This window comes from Mus caroli, chromosome 5 (genome assembly GCF_900094665.2).
Source record: "Mus caroli chromosome 5, CAROLI_EIJ_v1.1, whole genome shotgun sequence".
In the NCBI taxonomy this organism is placed as follows: domain Eukaryota; kingdom Metazoa; phylum Chordata; class Mammalia; order Rodentia; family Muridae; genus Mus; species Mus caroli.
This window is the reverse complement of record NC_034574.1, coordinates 141,465,470-141,482,837: the sequence shown is the minus strand read 5'-3', so window position 1 is coordinate 141,482,837 and position 17,368 is coordinate 141,465,470. Positions and strand designations below refer to the sequence as shown.

The following is a 17,368-nucleotide window of genomic DNA, read 5'->3' as shown; positions in this document are numbered from 1 at the left end:
GGAAGAAGAAGAAGAAGAAGAAGAAGAAGAAGAAGAAGAAGAAGAAGAAGAAGAAGAAGAAGAAGAAGAAGAAGAAGAAGAAGAAGGAAGAAAGATTGTCAACAAGAGGTTGGAAATCCACCAAACTCTGTAGATCAGCTAGCAGCAATGTTTGTTATTTTAGGCATATGACGATTATACAGCGCTGTGAAACCGTCAAGAGTGCGATGTTGAGTTACTTCCTCAGTTCTCTCTGTGGTTATCTAGAGTCAACAGATCACCCTCTCTCCAGTATAGAATATCCTTTCCTGCTAGTCAGCTCCTTTACCCGCCCTTCCCCCTCTGAAGCTGTTCCCGATCTGCCTCGAGAGTGGGTGGTTCAGCGGTTAAGTGGCATGGCACCAGTACTCTCGTCTGGGCAAAAATAGCCCGTAGTCTGGACTGTTACTCCTTTATCAATATGGCTCTGGCCCACATCTGACCTTGATCTTTCGATAAGAGTAAGAGGCGCGTTTGCAGGATTGTCCCCACTTCCTGACGCAACCACTCCAGCCTAAGGTCTTCCTTTTTTGGACGGGTCCCCAAATCACAGAACTCTCTGCTTGCTTCTCTTCCTCGGGAAGTAACCCCCTATCAGCTGCAGGTGTGCTCCAGCTGTGTGCGTTGGTGGCCATTAGCGGCGGTCCCACTGTCTAGGGGATTGCCGTGGCTTTGTGAGACTTACTTATATCTTCTCGAGAGAGGAAGAGCCGACTTTCAGAGAGATTTAACAATCCCCTCCCCCGCAACTCAGCAGGGGTGGCTGGAGAGATGGCTCACTAATGAAGAACACTTAGTGCTCTGGGTTCCGTTTCTACGCTCTCAGGGCAACTCACAACTGCCTGTAACACAAATTCTAGCACCATTTTCTGACCTCTGCTCGGCGTGGGCATACACCTAAAATAAATGACTACGTAAAATGTAGTGAATATTTCTTTTAAATTTTCCCAAGGCCAACAACTCCCCTACTCGGAACTCTTCTCTCATGAACTTCCAGTGTCTTCTCTCTCACATTGCTTGTGCAGACGCTTGCTGGGTCCACCGGAATGCTGCAGTGAACTGCAACCCTAGCGTATGACGGTTCCAACCACTTATTATTATTATTATTATTATTATTATTATTATTATTATCATTATCTGCTTTGGACAGGAGTCTTGTTATGTCGTTGGGCTAGTCTCGAACTCTCGATTCAGATACCTATGGCTCCGCGGCGCTTCAGCGAAAACCAATAGTCCTATCCAGATACGCTATGCAGAACCTTCGCGGAGCTGCCGGGATCACCCAACTTGCCCAGCAACTCAGGGAGATTCAGCCGCAGAACCTTCGGGGGCGGGTGCAAGAGAATAACACTGCGCTAGACCAATCCCTGCGGGGGCGCCGGCCACCAGACCCAATCACAAGCGAGCTAGGGAAGCGGGTGACAGCTCCGGCCGAAGATTGCCAGCTCTTGGCTGTGTGATGATGCTCGGCGGCCGAGTCACCACTAGGGCGCAAAGACCAAGAGTGCGGCGGCGCGGGGAGCGGCGGGGACTGAGTCCAGGGCCAACAGAGTCCGGGAGGTGCGCTTATCTCTCTTTGCCTTCTAACAGCGCTCGAGTGTCCCGTCCCAAGGGACGTCCCCGTGTTGCGGTCTAGCTCCACCTCGCTGCCCCTTCCTTCGGCTCTCCCCAGCTGGCGAACCGTGCTGAAAACCCGGGGGTGCTGCGCCCCGCACTGGGTAACCGAGAACACAGTCCCGACCACGGTCCCACCTGTGCCTAGCCTAGCAGGAAGACTGTAACCGTGGGGTGAGTTTTAAAAACGAAAACAGAAACTAAACTCCCCTTCCGATCGGGAGCTGCTTTTTACAAGGCCCTTAACCTGCAGCCAAAATAATAGTAATTACATAACCTCCGGGTCCCCGGGTAACTTCATTGTTTACCTTATGGGAACCAGCCGGTGCGGTTCGGCTCAGCACTGTGAGCCTTAGCTAAGCGGAGTCGGGGGCGGAGGTTGACTTAGTCCGGAGAGGCCCCGCTCCTCGGAGAGAACTAGGGTACCCTCTCCCGGCAAGAGCACTCTCTCAGAAATCTGGAACTCTTTTTGCTTGCTCATGATTGTTTATGACACATTGTTCCAACTTCCCCACTTTTGAGAATTTAGCCTCTGGGATAAAAAAATCAACTGATGATTTCTATCCCCCCCCCCGCCCCGTTTCTCTCCTCCCGCTCCCCGCCCTGCAATAGACTCGACCTGCCCACTTGAGCAATATGAAGATTTCATTCATAGAGCCCGCCATTCTCCTGAACGCGTTTGCTATGACTCTGACCACCCCGCTGACAGCGCAGTACGTGTACCGGAGGATCTGGGAGGAAACCGGTAACTACACCTTTGCTTCCAATAGCAATGGCTCTGAGTGTGACCAAAACAAAAGCAGCCCCATCTTTGCATTCCGGGAGGTAAGAAATTAAAATGAAAACCTCCCATCCTGGAGTCAACAGGGAATGGAAACAGGTTCCAAACCAAAGAGGCTTTCCAAGGTGTGACCACACACACACACACACAAAACACACAAAATGAAATTAAGCCGCCTTCTCTCCGTTCTTATTTCGGTTAATAGTTCCTCTTGACACCTTTAATCTGGCTCTTTCTAACTCTGTAATACACCTCCACCCCTGTCCCCACCCCCACCCGCCTTGTGGGACCAACTCTTTTATCCTTAGGAAATCTCACTACAATCTCACCCACTCTTCGTATGTCTCTTGAAAACAAAACAAAAGTCTGAAAAACTGGACCAGAGTCAGCTGCCTCCCATGGGGGCGGGGCAGCATTTGTTGAGGTCAGGAGGCTGCCTTAGATAAGATAAACTGGGCTCCCTGGAGTTGAGTCCTGCATTCACATCTGGACTGGCGAGGGCTTACTTTAGCTCTCAGTATCCTAAAACCGTTTAGCTAGACATAGTGGGGACTCCCTCCGTTCTGTGTGTATCTGACAAGAGCTTTGTCATAATTCTCATCATTCTCATGAGGCAGGCTTTGTCAAGCAGGATTCAGGAGACATCAGCTGTTTCTCTACAGGGCTGCGTTTGCAAGCTCAAAATTGTGCTCACTTGCTCGCTCATTAGGCATATTTGGTGGCAACAAAAGATTGGCCCTGCCTTCACCCACACAGACAAGACAAGACCCTTCCCTGATCGAAGGGTCTCTCTGTACCCACAAATGAGCCTGGGGTGAGGACCCGCAGAGAGTGCCCATGGGAAGGCCTGAGGTGCCCCCACAGCAGCCGAAAGGTAGCAGGTAGAAGTGGTTGGGGCAAAGTTCACCTGCATGGCCAAGGCCTGCCCTCACTCATGCCCTCTTGCTGAGGAGAGCTTTCTTGGAATAGAGCATTCAAACCAGCCATGGGGACAGCACAGCCATAAAGAGTCATAAGGGCCTCACCAGTGGTTCACTGCCCTCTACAAAGTCTGCTCAGGCCTGTAATACAGCACTCAGGAGGCTGGAGGAGGGTCGGGAGTTCAAGATCAACCTGGGCTACCCTGTCTCAAGGAAATAACAATAAAGGGGCAGAAGGATGGCTCGATAGATAGACAGACAGACAGATAGGTAAATCGATTGATCGATAGAGGTAGGTAGAGAGACAGACAGACAGATGGAAGAAGCTAAGTACTAGATCACATGACTATGATGTCCAAGAGCCTAGGCTGGATTCCTCAGATCTTAAAAGAAAAATGTTTCAAGATCCATCTTTCCCGGGATTGAGAAGGTTCCAGGAGCTCATCCTTTCTGAGATGGAGTCAGGGATTGTTTCCAGCCCTCCCCGGGTGCCGGGGCAAGCCCCCTGCTGCAGTATGGGGGGAGCCTGGGAGGGAAGTACCTGTTTGTGTTCTACGCTGAAGGAAGGCCAGTGTTGGCTCCTCCAGCACTAGTTGTTGACCAACACCCCCCCCCCACACACACACACACACACACACTGCATAGAGCAGTGTGGTCTCTTTTTGCTTTAAGGCAAACTTCCAATTTGATGTTTCTTTTCCTTTTTTGTTTTCAAATGGACTAACATTCAAGTGACTATTGGGGGGTTGTTGTGTTTTATTTTGGTTTTTGTTTTGTTATTTTGAAAGACAGGGTTTCTCTGTGTAGCTGTGGTTGTCCTGGAACTTGCTCTGTAGATCAGGCTGGCCTCAAACTCACAGAGATCCACTTGCTTCTGCCTCCCGAGTGCTGGAGTTAAAAGTGTGAGGCACCATCAGCCCAGCCAAGAGACTATTCATACTCCAAGTCTTGTTCCCCAAAGTTGGTGCCCTCAGATCTTGGGTGCTTTCCCTAAGAGTGGGGAAGTAGAAACCGCTGCCCCACCCCACCCCATCCCTATTCCCCTGCCCAACCCTACCTTGCTGGCCACGGCTGGGACAGGACAGGACAGGACAGGACATAAAGGGAGGCTGACAGCCTCATTTTTGTCTGCATCGCTTCCTTCTGGGCCCTTTCAAGATGCTGTCCTTGCATGACTTCGCAGAGAATACCGTCCTCCATCTCAGTCTGAAAGCTTTCTCTCCTACTCAGAGCTTCCATTACTAGCAACTGGCTCTGTTGTATGATCTTGGTCTCTCCATTTCCAAATACGGGGCTAGGAGTTTGTATACTGATCACCTTAAAAAATGAGAGCCGGGTGTGGTGGCACATGCCTTTAATCCCAGCACTCGGGAGGCAGAGGCAGGTGGATTTCTGAGTTCGAGGCCTGCCTGGTCTACAGAGTGAGTTCCAGGACAGCCAGGGCAACACAGAGAAACCCTGTCTCGAAAAACAAAAAAATAAAAAATAAAAAATGAGGAGCCAGCCCTGGGAGAGTACTAGAAAAACAAGATTCCTTTCTTATCACCTGGCCCCAAGTGCCATTATGTGTAAAAGGACCTTGTGCATTATGACAGGGGAGCCCTGTCCCGATCGGACATAGCTGTCTGTCTTTCTGGTCAGAGTCTGCATCTCGGTTGCTGTGATAAAATGCTGACCAAAAACAAACTTGGAAGGGGAGAGGGTTTACCTGGCTTACAGGTTAGAGCCCATCATGGAGGGAAGAAGGCAAGGCAGGAACCCGAAGCAGAGACCACAGGGGAACACTTCTTAATGGCATCCTCCCCATAGCTTGCTCAGCTACCTCTCTTCTGCCGTCAGGACCGGCTGCCTAGGAATGGTGCCACCCACAGTGGGCTGGGCCCTCCCTCACAAACAACAATCAAGAAAAATGCACACAGACATGGCCACAGGCCAGTCTGGTGGAGGCAGCTCCTCCTTTGAGGTTCCCTCCTCCAAGCTGACTGTGTGTCAGGCTGACAACTAAAGCAGACTATGACACATCCCAATAGCAAATACACCCACAGGTGCCTATGTGCTAGCATGTGACATATCGGGGTGTAGAAAGAAGAATAACCTTAACTAAACTTGGAATGGTGGTGCACTGCCTGTAATTCTAGCCCCCAGGAGACAGAGGCCGGAAGATCATAAGTTCAAAGCCAACCTGGGAAACTCAGTAAGACACTCTTTCTCAAAAATCCAAGGGCTGAGGATATAGCTTAACGACAGTGGGCTTACTTGGCATGCACAAAGCCTTGGGTTCAATCTTTGTCACCGCCAAATATGTCATAATAAACCCTATTTATTATTACTGAACATCCCAGCACCAGGGAGAGAGAGAAGCAGAGGGTTACAAGGTCAAGACCAACTCGGGCTATATAAGGAGAACTTGTCTCAAAAACTAAAAATAATTAAAGAATAAATTGAGCTCTCGCACCAATATTCCATATTTTGAGAGACTGCCTTAAGGGGAAGTCTTATTTCCCAACCCTTTTTATTAACACATACATACATACATACATACGTGTATATGTATGTGTATATGTATGTGTATATGTATGTGTATGTGTGTGTGTGTATGTCTTAGTGTTCTATTGCTGTGAACAGATACCATGACCATGGCAACTCTTTTTTTTTTTTCCCAAAGATTTCTTTATTATTATATGTAAGTACACTGTAGCTGTCTTTAGACACACCAGAAGAGGGCGTCAGATCTCATTATGGATGGTTGTGAGCCACCATGTGGTTGCTGGGATTTGAACTCAGGACCCTTGGAAGAGCAGTCAGTGAGTGGTCTTAACCACTGAGCCACCTCACCAGCCCCATGGCACCTCTTATCAAGGAAAACATTTCATTGGGACTGGCTTACAGTTCAGAGATTAAGTTTATTATTGTCACGGTGGGAAGCGTGGTGGCACACAGGCAGACATGGTGCTGGAGGAGCTGAGAGTTCTACATCTGGATCAGCAGGCAGCAGGAAGAGAGAGTCACTAGGCCAGGCTTGAGCTACTGAAACCTATAGGCCCATCCCCACTGACACTCATCCTCCAACAAAGCCACAGGAACTGGAAACAATCCAGATGCCCCTCAACAGAGGAATGGGTACAGAAAATATGGTACATTTACACAATGGAGTACTACTCAGCTATGAAAAACAATGACTTCATGAAATTCTTAGGCAAATGGATGGAACTAGGAAATATCATCCTGAGTGAGGTAACCCAGTCACAAAAGAACACACATGGTATGTACTCACATACATACCACAGGAACTAACAAGTGTCTATGGGGGCCATTTCTATTCAAATCACCCCAATATGTGAGTGTGCGCATCTGTATTCTTGGGAGCCTTGTGACCAGAACTCTCACCTCCGTGCTAATCCCAGGCTTAATCTCCACAGGGACCTCACACCATAGTTGGTACTTTTTTTTTTTAATTTATTTTTTTATTAGGTATTTTCCTCGTTTACATTTTCAATGCTATCCCAAAAGTCCCCCATACCCACCCCCCCAATCCCCTACCCACCCACTCCCCCTTTTTGGCCCTGGGGTTCCCCTGTACTGGGGCATATAAAGTTTGCAAGTCCAATGGGCCTCTCTTTCCAGTGATGGCCGACTAGGCCATCTTTTGATACATATGCAGCTAGAGACAAGAGCTCCGGGGTACTGGTTAGTTCATATTGTTGTTCCACCTATAGGGTTGCAGTTCCCTTTAGCTCCTTAGGTAATTTCCCTAGCTCCTCCATTGGGGGCCGTGTGTTCCATCGAATAGCTGACTGTGATCATCCACTTCTGTGTTTGCTAGGCCCCGGCACAGTCTCACAAGAGACCGCTATATCTGGGTCCTTTCAGCAAAATCTTGCTAGTGTATGCAATGGTGTCAGCGTTTGGAAGCTGATTATGGGATGGATCCCTGGTACTTTTGGCTAAGAAGGAAAGAAGTGGCTTCTAACCATGTTTGATGACTTTTGTAGAGGAAGGAAGTTTCTAACCACTTGATAATACCCTTTCCTTGTTAAATAATTACTTCTCACGCAGTAAATTAATAACAGGAGTCTGATAACAGAGACTGCTTTTCTCAGGTAATTTTTTTTAAAGAGATGTTCTTATTTTAAGTGTATGGATGTTTTGCCTGCGTGTATGTCTGATGTACAGTACGCTCAGAGGGCAGAAGAAGGCATCAGATCCTCTGAGACTGATGTTACAAATGGCTGTGGATCACCATGTAAGTGCTGGAAACTGAATGTGTGCCCTCTGCAACAGCAGCCAGCGCTCCTAACCACTGAGCCACTCTCCAGACCCATAGTCTGTTTCTTATGCCCGCAGTGGTGACTCCAGATGGAACTCTGTTCTTTGAGTTTTTCTTGTTAAAGATCTTGTTTTTTTGTTTTTTTGTTTTTTTTAAAAAGCAACAAGCAGTTTTCCCAGACGACAGAGGAGGTTGTGGCTGGTCAAGACTGGGTGAGAACTAACAGAAGAAAGGGGAAGACAGGCTTGGGTGGACCAGTATCAATGGGAACAGGAACCCCAAGGGGAAAACCTGCTTGAGAAATTGGTTAAAAGATGGCCTTATATTTACTCGATAAATACTTACCTGATGGCTACTCATGGAACAGGCAAGACTAGGTACTGAACACTGCCCAGGCCTTGCACTGAGCAATTCAGATGTCTCTCAGTGTTAACCCTCCCATCAAAGTAAGTTTGACTTCCCTCCTGTCAGAAGAAGTGGTGACAGATACAATCATTTGATAGTATCCTCGACTGCCTGCAAGGGGCAGAGGCCTTATCTCCTTCAGCCATGTGTTCATTCGGTACCCACTGAGAGCCTGCCCTGTGTGCCCAGGACTGTCCTCGGAGCTAGTGACACCAAGAGTAGGAAAACAAAGGTCTGGCCAACTGTAGGTTAGGTTATAGTGGGGCAGGAAAAACACTCAATTTTTTTTTTTTTAAGGCTCATTAATCATCAGGCTTCTCTCCGACAGCATGGGCCTTTTGCTCTTCACAGACAGTATTTCACATTATAAACATGCCCAGTGTATGAATCAGACAAAACTAAGACATGGCAAACACAATATGCCTTTACTATATTTACTAAAGTATATTTACATTGGTGTTGTGTTCTGCCTCCATGTGAGAGCATCAGAGCCCCTGGAACTGGAGTTACAGACAGTTGTGAAGTGCCATGTGGGTGCTGGGATTTGAACCCGGGTCCTTTGGAAGAGCAGCCAATGCTCTTAACTGCTGAGACATCTCTCCAAGTCCCATAATATGTTTGTAAAAGACTTTTAAATTGAGTGTGTGTGTGTATGGGTGTTTTGCCTGCATGCATGTTTGTGCACTGTGTACATACCTAGGTACCTGTGGAGGCAAGAAAAAGATGCTGGATGCCCTAGAAGTGGAGTTACAAGAGTTAGGTATCACCATGTGGATGCTGGGAATCAAACCAGGGTCCTCTGCAAGAACAGCCAGTGCTTCTAACCACTGAGCAATATCTCCAGCCCCACATAATGTATTTAAATAGCCCCAAATTCTTCCCATCAAATGGCTGCCATAGTGAGTGTCACAGCTCCCCAAGTGTGTGTCCTTGTGCACACATGGCCTCTTGTCTATTGTCATCATATTCTTGGTCCATGGCTGCGACTGTCTTAAGCAATGCAAGACTCTTCTTCTGGATCTATCTCATTGCTTCTTTAGCTAATGAAGGAATCTATTCTCATGAGTTCGATCAGTGGACACAAAGATGAAGGGGGAGCAGAGGTCCACCTAGTTAGAGATTGCTGTCATAGTTTGAATATGTTTGGCCCAGGGAGTGGCACTATTAGGAGGTGTGGCCTTGTTAGAGTAGGTGTGTCACTGTGGGTGTGGGCTGTAAGACCCTCATTCTAGCTGCCTGGAAGCCAGTCTTCCACTAGTAGCCTTCAGATGAAGAGGTAGAACTCTCAGCTACTCCTGCACCATGTCTGCCTGGACACTGCTATGTTCCCACCTTGATGATAATGGACTGAACCTCTCTAAACCTGTAAGCCAGCCCCACTTAAATGTTGTCCTTATAAGAGTTGCTTTGGTCATGGTGTCTGCTCACAGCATTAAAACCTTAACTAAGACAACTACCAAGCAAATAGACACGAAGTGTATATGTTTGCCTCGCTCCTGTAGCCTAGGCAAGAAGACACATCACAGCAACAGTCATCATCACTGAGTGTGTTGAACAGGAGTCACAATGGTGTCTCAGTGCAAATGGTTTATGGAGATGGGGTGGGGTGCGGTGGGAGTGGGAGAATACCATTCTATTGCCAACACCAGCGTCTGTGACATGCATATGTCCATTGTATAGACAGACACACCAGGCACACATTTTTCTCTTTGTAGCTTTGACTCTCTACCCTGCATGGTGTGGGGGTCTCATGATGAAGTGTGGGTGTGTTACCTTCTAATGTGTGCTTTATGAACCACGTGAAAACTTAATCGGCACCATTCCCTGACATACCCGGGGCCTCCCGCTCATAACCCGAGACAACACTGCAGTCTTTTTACGGTCACTGTATCTGTCAACCCTTTGTGTTTGTCCTTGCAGGAAGTTCAGAAAAAGGCATCTCTCTTCAACCTGCAGGTGGAAATGAGTGCCTTAATTCCTGGTCTGGTGTCTACCTTCATGCTTTTAGCGAGCAGCGACAACCACGGACGGAAACTTCCCATGGTCCTGTCATCTCTTGGCTCTCTGGGTACCAACACTTGGCTGTGCGTGATGTCCTACTTTGACCTTCCTCTCCAGCTTCTGATAGCATCCACCTTTATTGGCGCCCTCTTTGGGAATTACACCACGTTCTGGGGAGCTTGCTTCGCCTACATTGTGGATCAGCAGAAAGAATACAAGCATAGAATCATCCGGATAGCCATCCTGGATTTCATGCTTGGAGTCGTTACTGGGCTAACAGGCCTGTCATCTGGCTATTTTATCCAAGAACTGGGTTTTGTGTGGTCCTATTTCATTACTGCTGTAGTTCTTATAGTCAACCTGACCTACATTTTATTTTTCCTCAATGATCCCATAAAGGAGTCTTCATCTCAGATTGTGACTATGTCATGTATTGAAAGCCTCAAGGACCTATTTTACCGGACTTACATGCTTTTTAAAAATGGTTCCAGTAAGCGGCAGGCTTTGCTTTGTCTGCTGATTTTTACCCTCGTCATTTATTTCTTTGTGATAATCGGAATCACCCCAATTTTTACACTTTATGAGCTGGGCCCTCCGCTCTGCTGGAATGAGGTTTACATAGGCTATGGGTCAGCCCTGGGCAGTGTCTCCTTCTTAAGTAGTTTCCTAGGCATCTGGCTATTTTCTTATTGTTTGAAGGATATTCACATTGCCTATATTGGCATTTTTACCACCATGGTGGGGATGACACTGTCTGCTTTCACCAGGACCACTCTAATGATGTTTTTAGGTAAGTTGCAAATGTGTCTGATTTTTATGGAAAATGAATTCAGTCTGTTAGGGGGAGGGGTTTACACTCAACACAAAGCTCTCTACGAACCCATTCTATTGCAAGTAAACAGCTAGCTTGCCAGAAGTCAACAATCAGAATGCCAGATTTACCAAGTTATGACAAATTCTCAGAATCAACAAGATTTTCCAAATTTGCATATTTGCCAAAAGTACGTTGAGGGACATTTTTTGTGTGCGGTTCAGTCCCTGAGTGGAGCTTCCACTTAAATGAGTGCTCCTTTGAATGCTACCTTGGAAAGGGTTATGGAGCTGTAATAGAGAATCCTGGTCCAAGTCAGTCGTCTCTACCACGAAGGTATCACATCCTTATCTCTTGCCAGAGAAACAGTTTGAAGAATCAGAATAAGACTTGACTTCCTCCTATATCGCTGGGTGACCTTGGCATGTTTGTTCCTCTGAGCCCTTCCGCTGATGGGCACAGGAATGCTCCATTCAGAGGGTTTTACACTGAATCTTGGAGAACAAGAGAGCACTTAGTGCAGTGCCTTTTAGACAGTGGGAGCTATGCCCCTGTTTCATGAAGAGGGCCAAGACCATAGTCAACATATGCATGCAAATACTCTGGAAAATGTAAATATGTTATTTGCAAAAGAAAATGCCGCCGAGCATGGTGGTGCACGCCTTTAATCCTAGCACTTGGGAGGCAGAGGCAGGCGGATTTTTGAGTTCGATGCCAGCCTGGAAAAAAAAAAAAAGAATAGAATTTGGGAGGCAGAGGTAGGGGTCAGGGTGTACATGTGAGTTTGAGGGCAGTCTGGTCTACATAGTAAGTTCTAAATTAGTAAGGGCAGCACACACACACACATTTTAATATATGTATAAAATTTAAGAGCAGAGGCAATTGTGTTCACAGTTTCCAGCCAAAAACTGAACCAACAGGACAATAAAGAGTCAGCTTACCTATAAAGGAATCTTTACAGTAAGGGGATAAAAGTCCCCCAAATGCCAAAATAAAACATATAAAATAAAAATAAAAAACATAGAAAAGGAGCTACAGGGACCTCTCCTCAGTTAAGAGCAGGCACAGCCCTTCAGAGGACCTAAGTTCAGTTCCCAGGCTCAGGACCACCTGGTCCAGGGAATCTAGCACATTCGTCTGGCATATACATATACATGGGACATACACACACACACACACACACACACACACACACACACCAAAAATGAAAATAATATTTTTAAAATGAGTAAAAGCTAATTAGTAGTCAAAACTTGCTAAATAAGTTATTACATCATTAGAAAAATAGGCAGGTGGGTCTCATCTGGACCATATACGCAGACTGGACACACTTGTATGAAAATGTCCATGAATACCATTTGTAGGACCAAACCCCGAATTCTAGAATAAAGGAAGCCTCAGATCTATTAGGTAACGCTGCAGTCAGCTGGATCTTCAGCCGCAGTGAGTCAGGGTGTTCCTAGGAGGGAGTACCTAGGTACAAGGACCCCGACTCAGCCTGGTTTGACTGTGTCATTTATTTCTCTCAGTCAGGATCCCGTTCATTTTCACCATCATGCCACTTTCCATCCTGAGGTCCATGCTGTCAAAGGTGGTCCACTCGACTGAGCAAGGTGAGTTTGCTTTAAAGCCTGCAACAGATGTACCAACTGCAATCATTACAGTTGATGCTCGAAGCTTCTGAGTAGCCTACCTCTTTCTGGCCAGGGCCTCCTTTTGAAGGAAGCACCTTCAATACTCAGGTGGAGGGGCCCTGCTTGGGGACCCTGCCTTAGGAGGCTTCTCTGGCCTTGTCTCAGCCAGAAGAAGAAAGGAGACCTTGGAGCCAAGGGATTTTCCCCACTGTGCACTTTCAGCTCCCCTACACTCCAGCTGCAGTCTGGCCACCGGGGTCGCTCTGGTTCATGTCCATTGAGTGCCTGGATGACCCTCTCCCATGGACTGTGCCCAGCCCCCACCGAAGTGGGGACCAGTGGGGACTCCTCATAGGTAGGACTGCCCTGACCTTGTTGTACAAAGGTATTGACACTGAGTGGCAAATGATCCTTCTGAGCCGGACCTTGAGGGGAAGTCAAACGGAGTAGGCTGCAGTCATTGGACAGCTCGCTCACTGCTCTCTAGTTTCTAAATGGAACTCTTGAAAAGCCTGGGAATTCCATTTATTGCATCTAGCCTTCCCTAGTAGAAAGACACAGCATACTATATCCTTTGTGGGTTTTTCTTTTAGCTAAGAAACAGTGGCGTACATATGAAAAGTTCAGTCAAGCTTATTATATTGCACACTGACCAAAAAAAATCCATGAAAATAGTTAAACCAACTTTAAGCTGGATAATTATCTACATATAATTTATACATAACCTTAGGCTTTCTTCATCTGTAGATGACCTGTAATATCTAAGATGATACAAATATTTAAATAGTAATTTTACTGTTTACTGTTTAGAGAATAATGACAAGAAAAAGCTGTCTTGTGTGTTTAGAGCCTAACTGTAGATTTGATGGGTAGTTGGCAGAACCTTTAGATGTTGAAGCCCATGTGTATGGAGGGCCATCTATGCTTAGAAGGTGATAGTAACCCTCAGTTACATTCTCGCCTTGGGCCCCAGAAATGCTTTCTTCTGGGCTTTCACCTGAGACCAAGTTGGAAACTCAAAGCTGGTTCAAGCCCAGGGAATTCCATGCAATGTCATACAGAGGATGGGCCTTGTCGAGGCAGCCAGAGAGGGGCCCCAGACAGAGGGGCCCAGAGAAGACACACCAAAGCCCACTGCTGCTGCTTTTCCCTTGACCGAGTGCAAGGTGGCCAGCAGGGAAGGCCCCAGTGGCAGACGGGAGCACAGAAGACGGGAGCTGTGGAGGTGCGGGTAGAGAATTACCACACAGGGTAGATAAGGAAAGCTGTAAGTGGGTGCTGGTGTCTGCGGCGCTGTCCTCCCTCGGTATTCTAGGACTATCATCAGACTTAGGTACTTTTTGTGTCTTGTATTTGAGCCTTGAACGAGTGTTCTTACAGAGTATCAGTGAACCACTCCTCATAGTGCACTTGCGTTTGTGTCTGCTTAGTCAATGCTAGGGAAAACTGCGTACTTCACTCAGGTTTAAAACATGGTGACCGGCTCTTGGCTGCCTGTAAGCGGAAGCTTTGCCTTCCTCGAAGGTCTTCACAGACTACGTTGTGATGGAGCTGGTCTTGGGGTCCTATTGCTGTGAAGAGACACCGTAACCACACAACTCTTACACATAAAATGTTTAATTGGGACCGGCTTACAGATTCAGAGGTTCAGTCCATTGTCATCACGGTGGGGACATGGCAGTGTCCAGGCAGACATGGTGCTGGAGGAGGAGCTGGGAGTTCTACATCTTGAGCCGAAGGCAGCCTGGCAGAGACTCTCATTCCACAGTGGGTGGAGACTAAGCACTAGGAGACCTCAAAGCTGGCCGACACAGTGACACACTTCCTCCAACAAGGCCACACCTATTTCCAATGAGGCCACACCCACTAGTGCCACATCCCATGGGCCAAGCATATTCAAACCACCACAGTTATCTAGAGAGCACTTAGGAACAGAAAATTCTATAAAGATGCCATGGACAAACAGACCTGCGTTCTTGACTTCCTCAGTGGTTCCTCTGATGGGACACCAAAGGAATAACAACAAAAGAAAATAATTTAGTTAAGGGGCCGAGAGATGGCTCAGCAGTTCAGAGCACTGGCTGCTCTTGTCAGATCTGGATTCTGTCTCAGCACCCAAATGGTGGCTCAGAACCATCTGTAAACTCCAGTTCCAGGGGATCTAACACCTTCTTCTGGCTTCCATAGGCACCAGGTATGCATATGGTGCATACACAGCCACAGGCCAAACATTAATATACATAAAATAAATAAATCTAAAAGGAATAATTATAATAATTATCTTGTTCCTATCCCTGAACTAACAAGTATTTTAGATAGTGGCCAAATTTCAATATCTCAATATAGTCCCAATGCTGTATTTCTTTTTTTAAAAAAAAAAGGTTACTTTGTGAAAATATGATGAATTTTAGAGTGATCAAGAGAGGGGGGACAGACCACAGAGGCCACCAGGTGCAACCACTGTCTGCTAGCTGAAATCTGAGCGTTCAGAGGCCAGGGCAAAGCTCACTGAGAGAGGATATGTCTGAAAAACCAGAAGGGAGAGAAAATAGCATTTTGGTAATGTTTCTGAAAATTCCTGTGTTTTTAGGTCTTCTGACCTATAGTTGCTGTCTTGCTTTGGGGACACGCACAAACTCACAGCGAGTAGGAATCAGGATACAATAAGATGGTTCTGACTTCTGAGTGGCTTGATTTTCTTTATACTTTTTTTAACTTATTTTATTTATTATTTTTGGTTTTTGTTTTGTTTTGTTTTGTTTGAGACAGGGTTTCTCTGTGTAGTCCTGGCTGTCCTGGAACTCATTCTGTACACCAGGCTGGCCTGGAACTCAGAAATCTGCCTGCCTCTGCCTCCCAAGTGCTGGGATTAAAGGCATGCACCACCACTGCCGGGCTATAATTATTTTTTAAAGATTTATTTATTTTATGTACATGGGATGTTTTATCTGATACACATCTATCTGACACCAAAGAAGTCATCTGATCCTATGAGACTACAGTTGTAGATGGTTGTGAGCCACCATGTGGGTGCTGGGAATTGAACTCAGGACCCCCAAAAGAGCAGCTAGTGCTTTTGACTGAGCCATTACTCCAGCCCACTTGATTTATTTTTTAAGTCTATACTCACTCTGGATGTATTTGTTCCAGCTTATTCAACACACTGGATTGCCCAGAGAGGTCAAGCATCAAATCAATACGATTCTGTAATAGCGTACTGCAGTAGACAGACGGCACCCAGCCTGACCTATTTACCTTAAGAGAATGGATAGATTTCTTTGTGTCTCAGAACCAGCAGTGTACAGTCAGGGTTTTGTACTGTAGTGGTATTCCCAGGAATAGCAAGAAACACAAACAAAATATTGTAACTAAGCAAGTAGGAAATCCAGTTAAACCAACTCTGCGCATCACCATAAACCACGAGGGCAGTCTATCTACATGCTACTGGGTGACTGGTGAGCAGAGTCCAGAGTTAAACCTTTGTTTGCTTACTTAACACGTTTATCAATTGGTTACCATGCACCAGGACAGCTGGGCCCCTGAGGACCTCACAGAAGCAGAACAGATGTGTGTGTGGAATTGACAGAGCTGGAGCTCAGACCGGAGATACGTAAATGTCCACACAGGAGTTTTCTATCTGTGGCTAGATGTCTGTCTAACGTGAAGGGTTAGCTTGAGGCTGGGTTGGAGACACTCCTGTCTCCAAATGAGTCAGCTGCTGGTACCTTTGTCGGCGTTCCCCTGTGGACATCGGAGCTCAGCTATTTGGGGTTTTCAACATCTCTCCCAACAGGTCCATAGGGAGCACCTTGGCTCAGAGTGTTCATCTGCAAAACGCATTGGTGACTTTGGGGGGATGAGGGTATGGAGTTGTTGTTGAGTCAGGCTCTCAAGAAGGGCCTTGAGTTTCTGATCCTGAGCACCATAGGAGTGTGTGCCACCACACCTGGCTAGCACAAGCGCTCTGACACCCGAGTCACATCCCAGCACCTTCTCAAGGATATTGAGGGGATGGCTTTTGTTCGCCAAGGCATCGCCTGTTGCTGTTTTCAGGGAACAAGTTCTCTCTGTTCCCTTTTGACTGTTCTGTAACTCTGCCTTTTCCTCTTCTTTCTCCCTCCACGCCTCTGCCCCAAACAGGCGCTTTGTTTGCTTGTATAGCTTTCTTAGAGACGCTGGCTGGAGTCACTTCGACCTCTGCGTATAGTGGGATTTACTCAGCCACTGTTGCCTGGTACCCTGGCTTCATCTTCCTGCTGTCCGCTGGCCTCCTGGTCCTCCCAGCCATCAGTCTATGGTAGGTAGCTCTCGTTCCATCAAAGGGCTATGGGTTGAATGAATCGTCTACCTCTACCAGCAAAGTGACACAGGCTCTTGACATTGGCTTCAGAGGATGCTTTTCTCAAGAATTATCGGTCATGAATACACCTGTCAATAACTTGAGAACTTAAAATGAGACAGCGCCATTGGCTGTTGAGAACTAGTTGGGGGTGGTGGCCTTAGGTCACAGACATAGAGGAGTCATTTTATGGGACTCTAAGATTCCACAGCAAAATAACTGAGTATCTTGAGAGTGTAGGAGAGAGGAAAAATCTCAAGTTTATTAATTTTCAGAACACTATATGTAACAAATCAGTGGGTTCAAGATGCCAGGATAAACCTGCTACATAGAACTTGAGTAATTTATTAAAAGCCACATATGGGCTGGAAAGACAGAATCTTGGTAACTTATGTATCTCTTAACCCATTCCAAATTCTTGTTTGTTTTTGCAGCTGCGTCAAGAGCATTGGCTGGGAAGAGGGAAGCTATACACTCCTCATCCACGAAGAACCCAGTGAGCACACATCAGACTAGTGACAGTCGGCAGCAATGCACACGTCCCTATGCAGTGAGCACACATCAGACTAGTGACAGTC

The 17,368-nt window shown here is 46.7% G+C and overlaps 1 protein-coding gene across 3 annotated transcripts in view; it reads left to right on the top strand.

Moving 5' to 3' along the window:
- The first annotated feature begins 1,464 nt into the window (after positions 1-1,464).
- Slc46a3 (solute carrier family 46 member 3) overlaps positions 1,465-17,368 on the top strand; it is an 18,796-nt gene continuing 2,892 nt past the window's right edge. The window contains exons 1-6 of one of the 3 annotated variants that reach the window (XM_021163304.2): positions 1,465-1,578; positions 2,245-2,457; positions 9,926-10,796; positions 12,347-12,430; positions 16,592-16,748; positions 17,225-17,350. In XM_021163304.2, the coding sequence (XP_021018963.1) occupies positions 2,269-2,457; positions 9,926-10,796; positions 12,347-12,430; positions 16,592-16,748; positions 17,225-17,306 (1,383 nt within the window). In that variant the 5' untranslated portion in view covers positions 1,465-1,578; positions 2,245-2,268 and the 3' untranslated portion in view covers positions 17,307-17,350. Of the gene's footprint in view, positions 1,807-2,244; positions 2,458-9,925; positions 10,797-12,346; positions 12,431-16,591; positions 16,749-17,224; positions 17,351-17,368 lie in introns of those variants that run through there. The other 2 variants (XM_021163303.2, XM_029477553.1) reach the window with 2 other exon arrangements.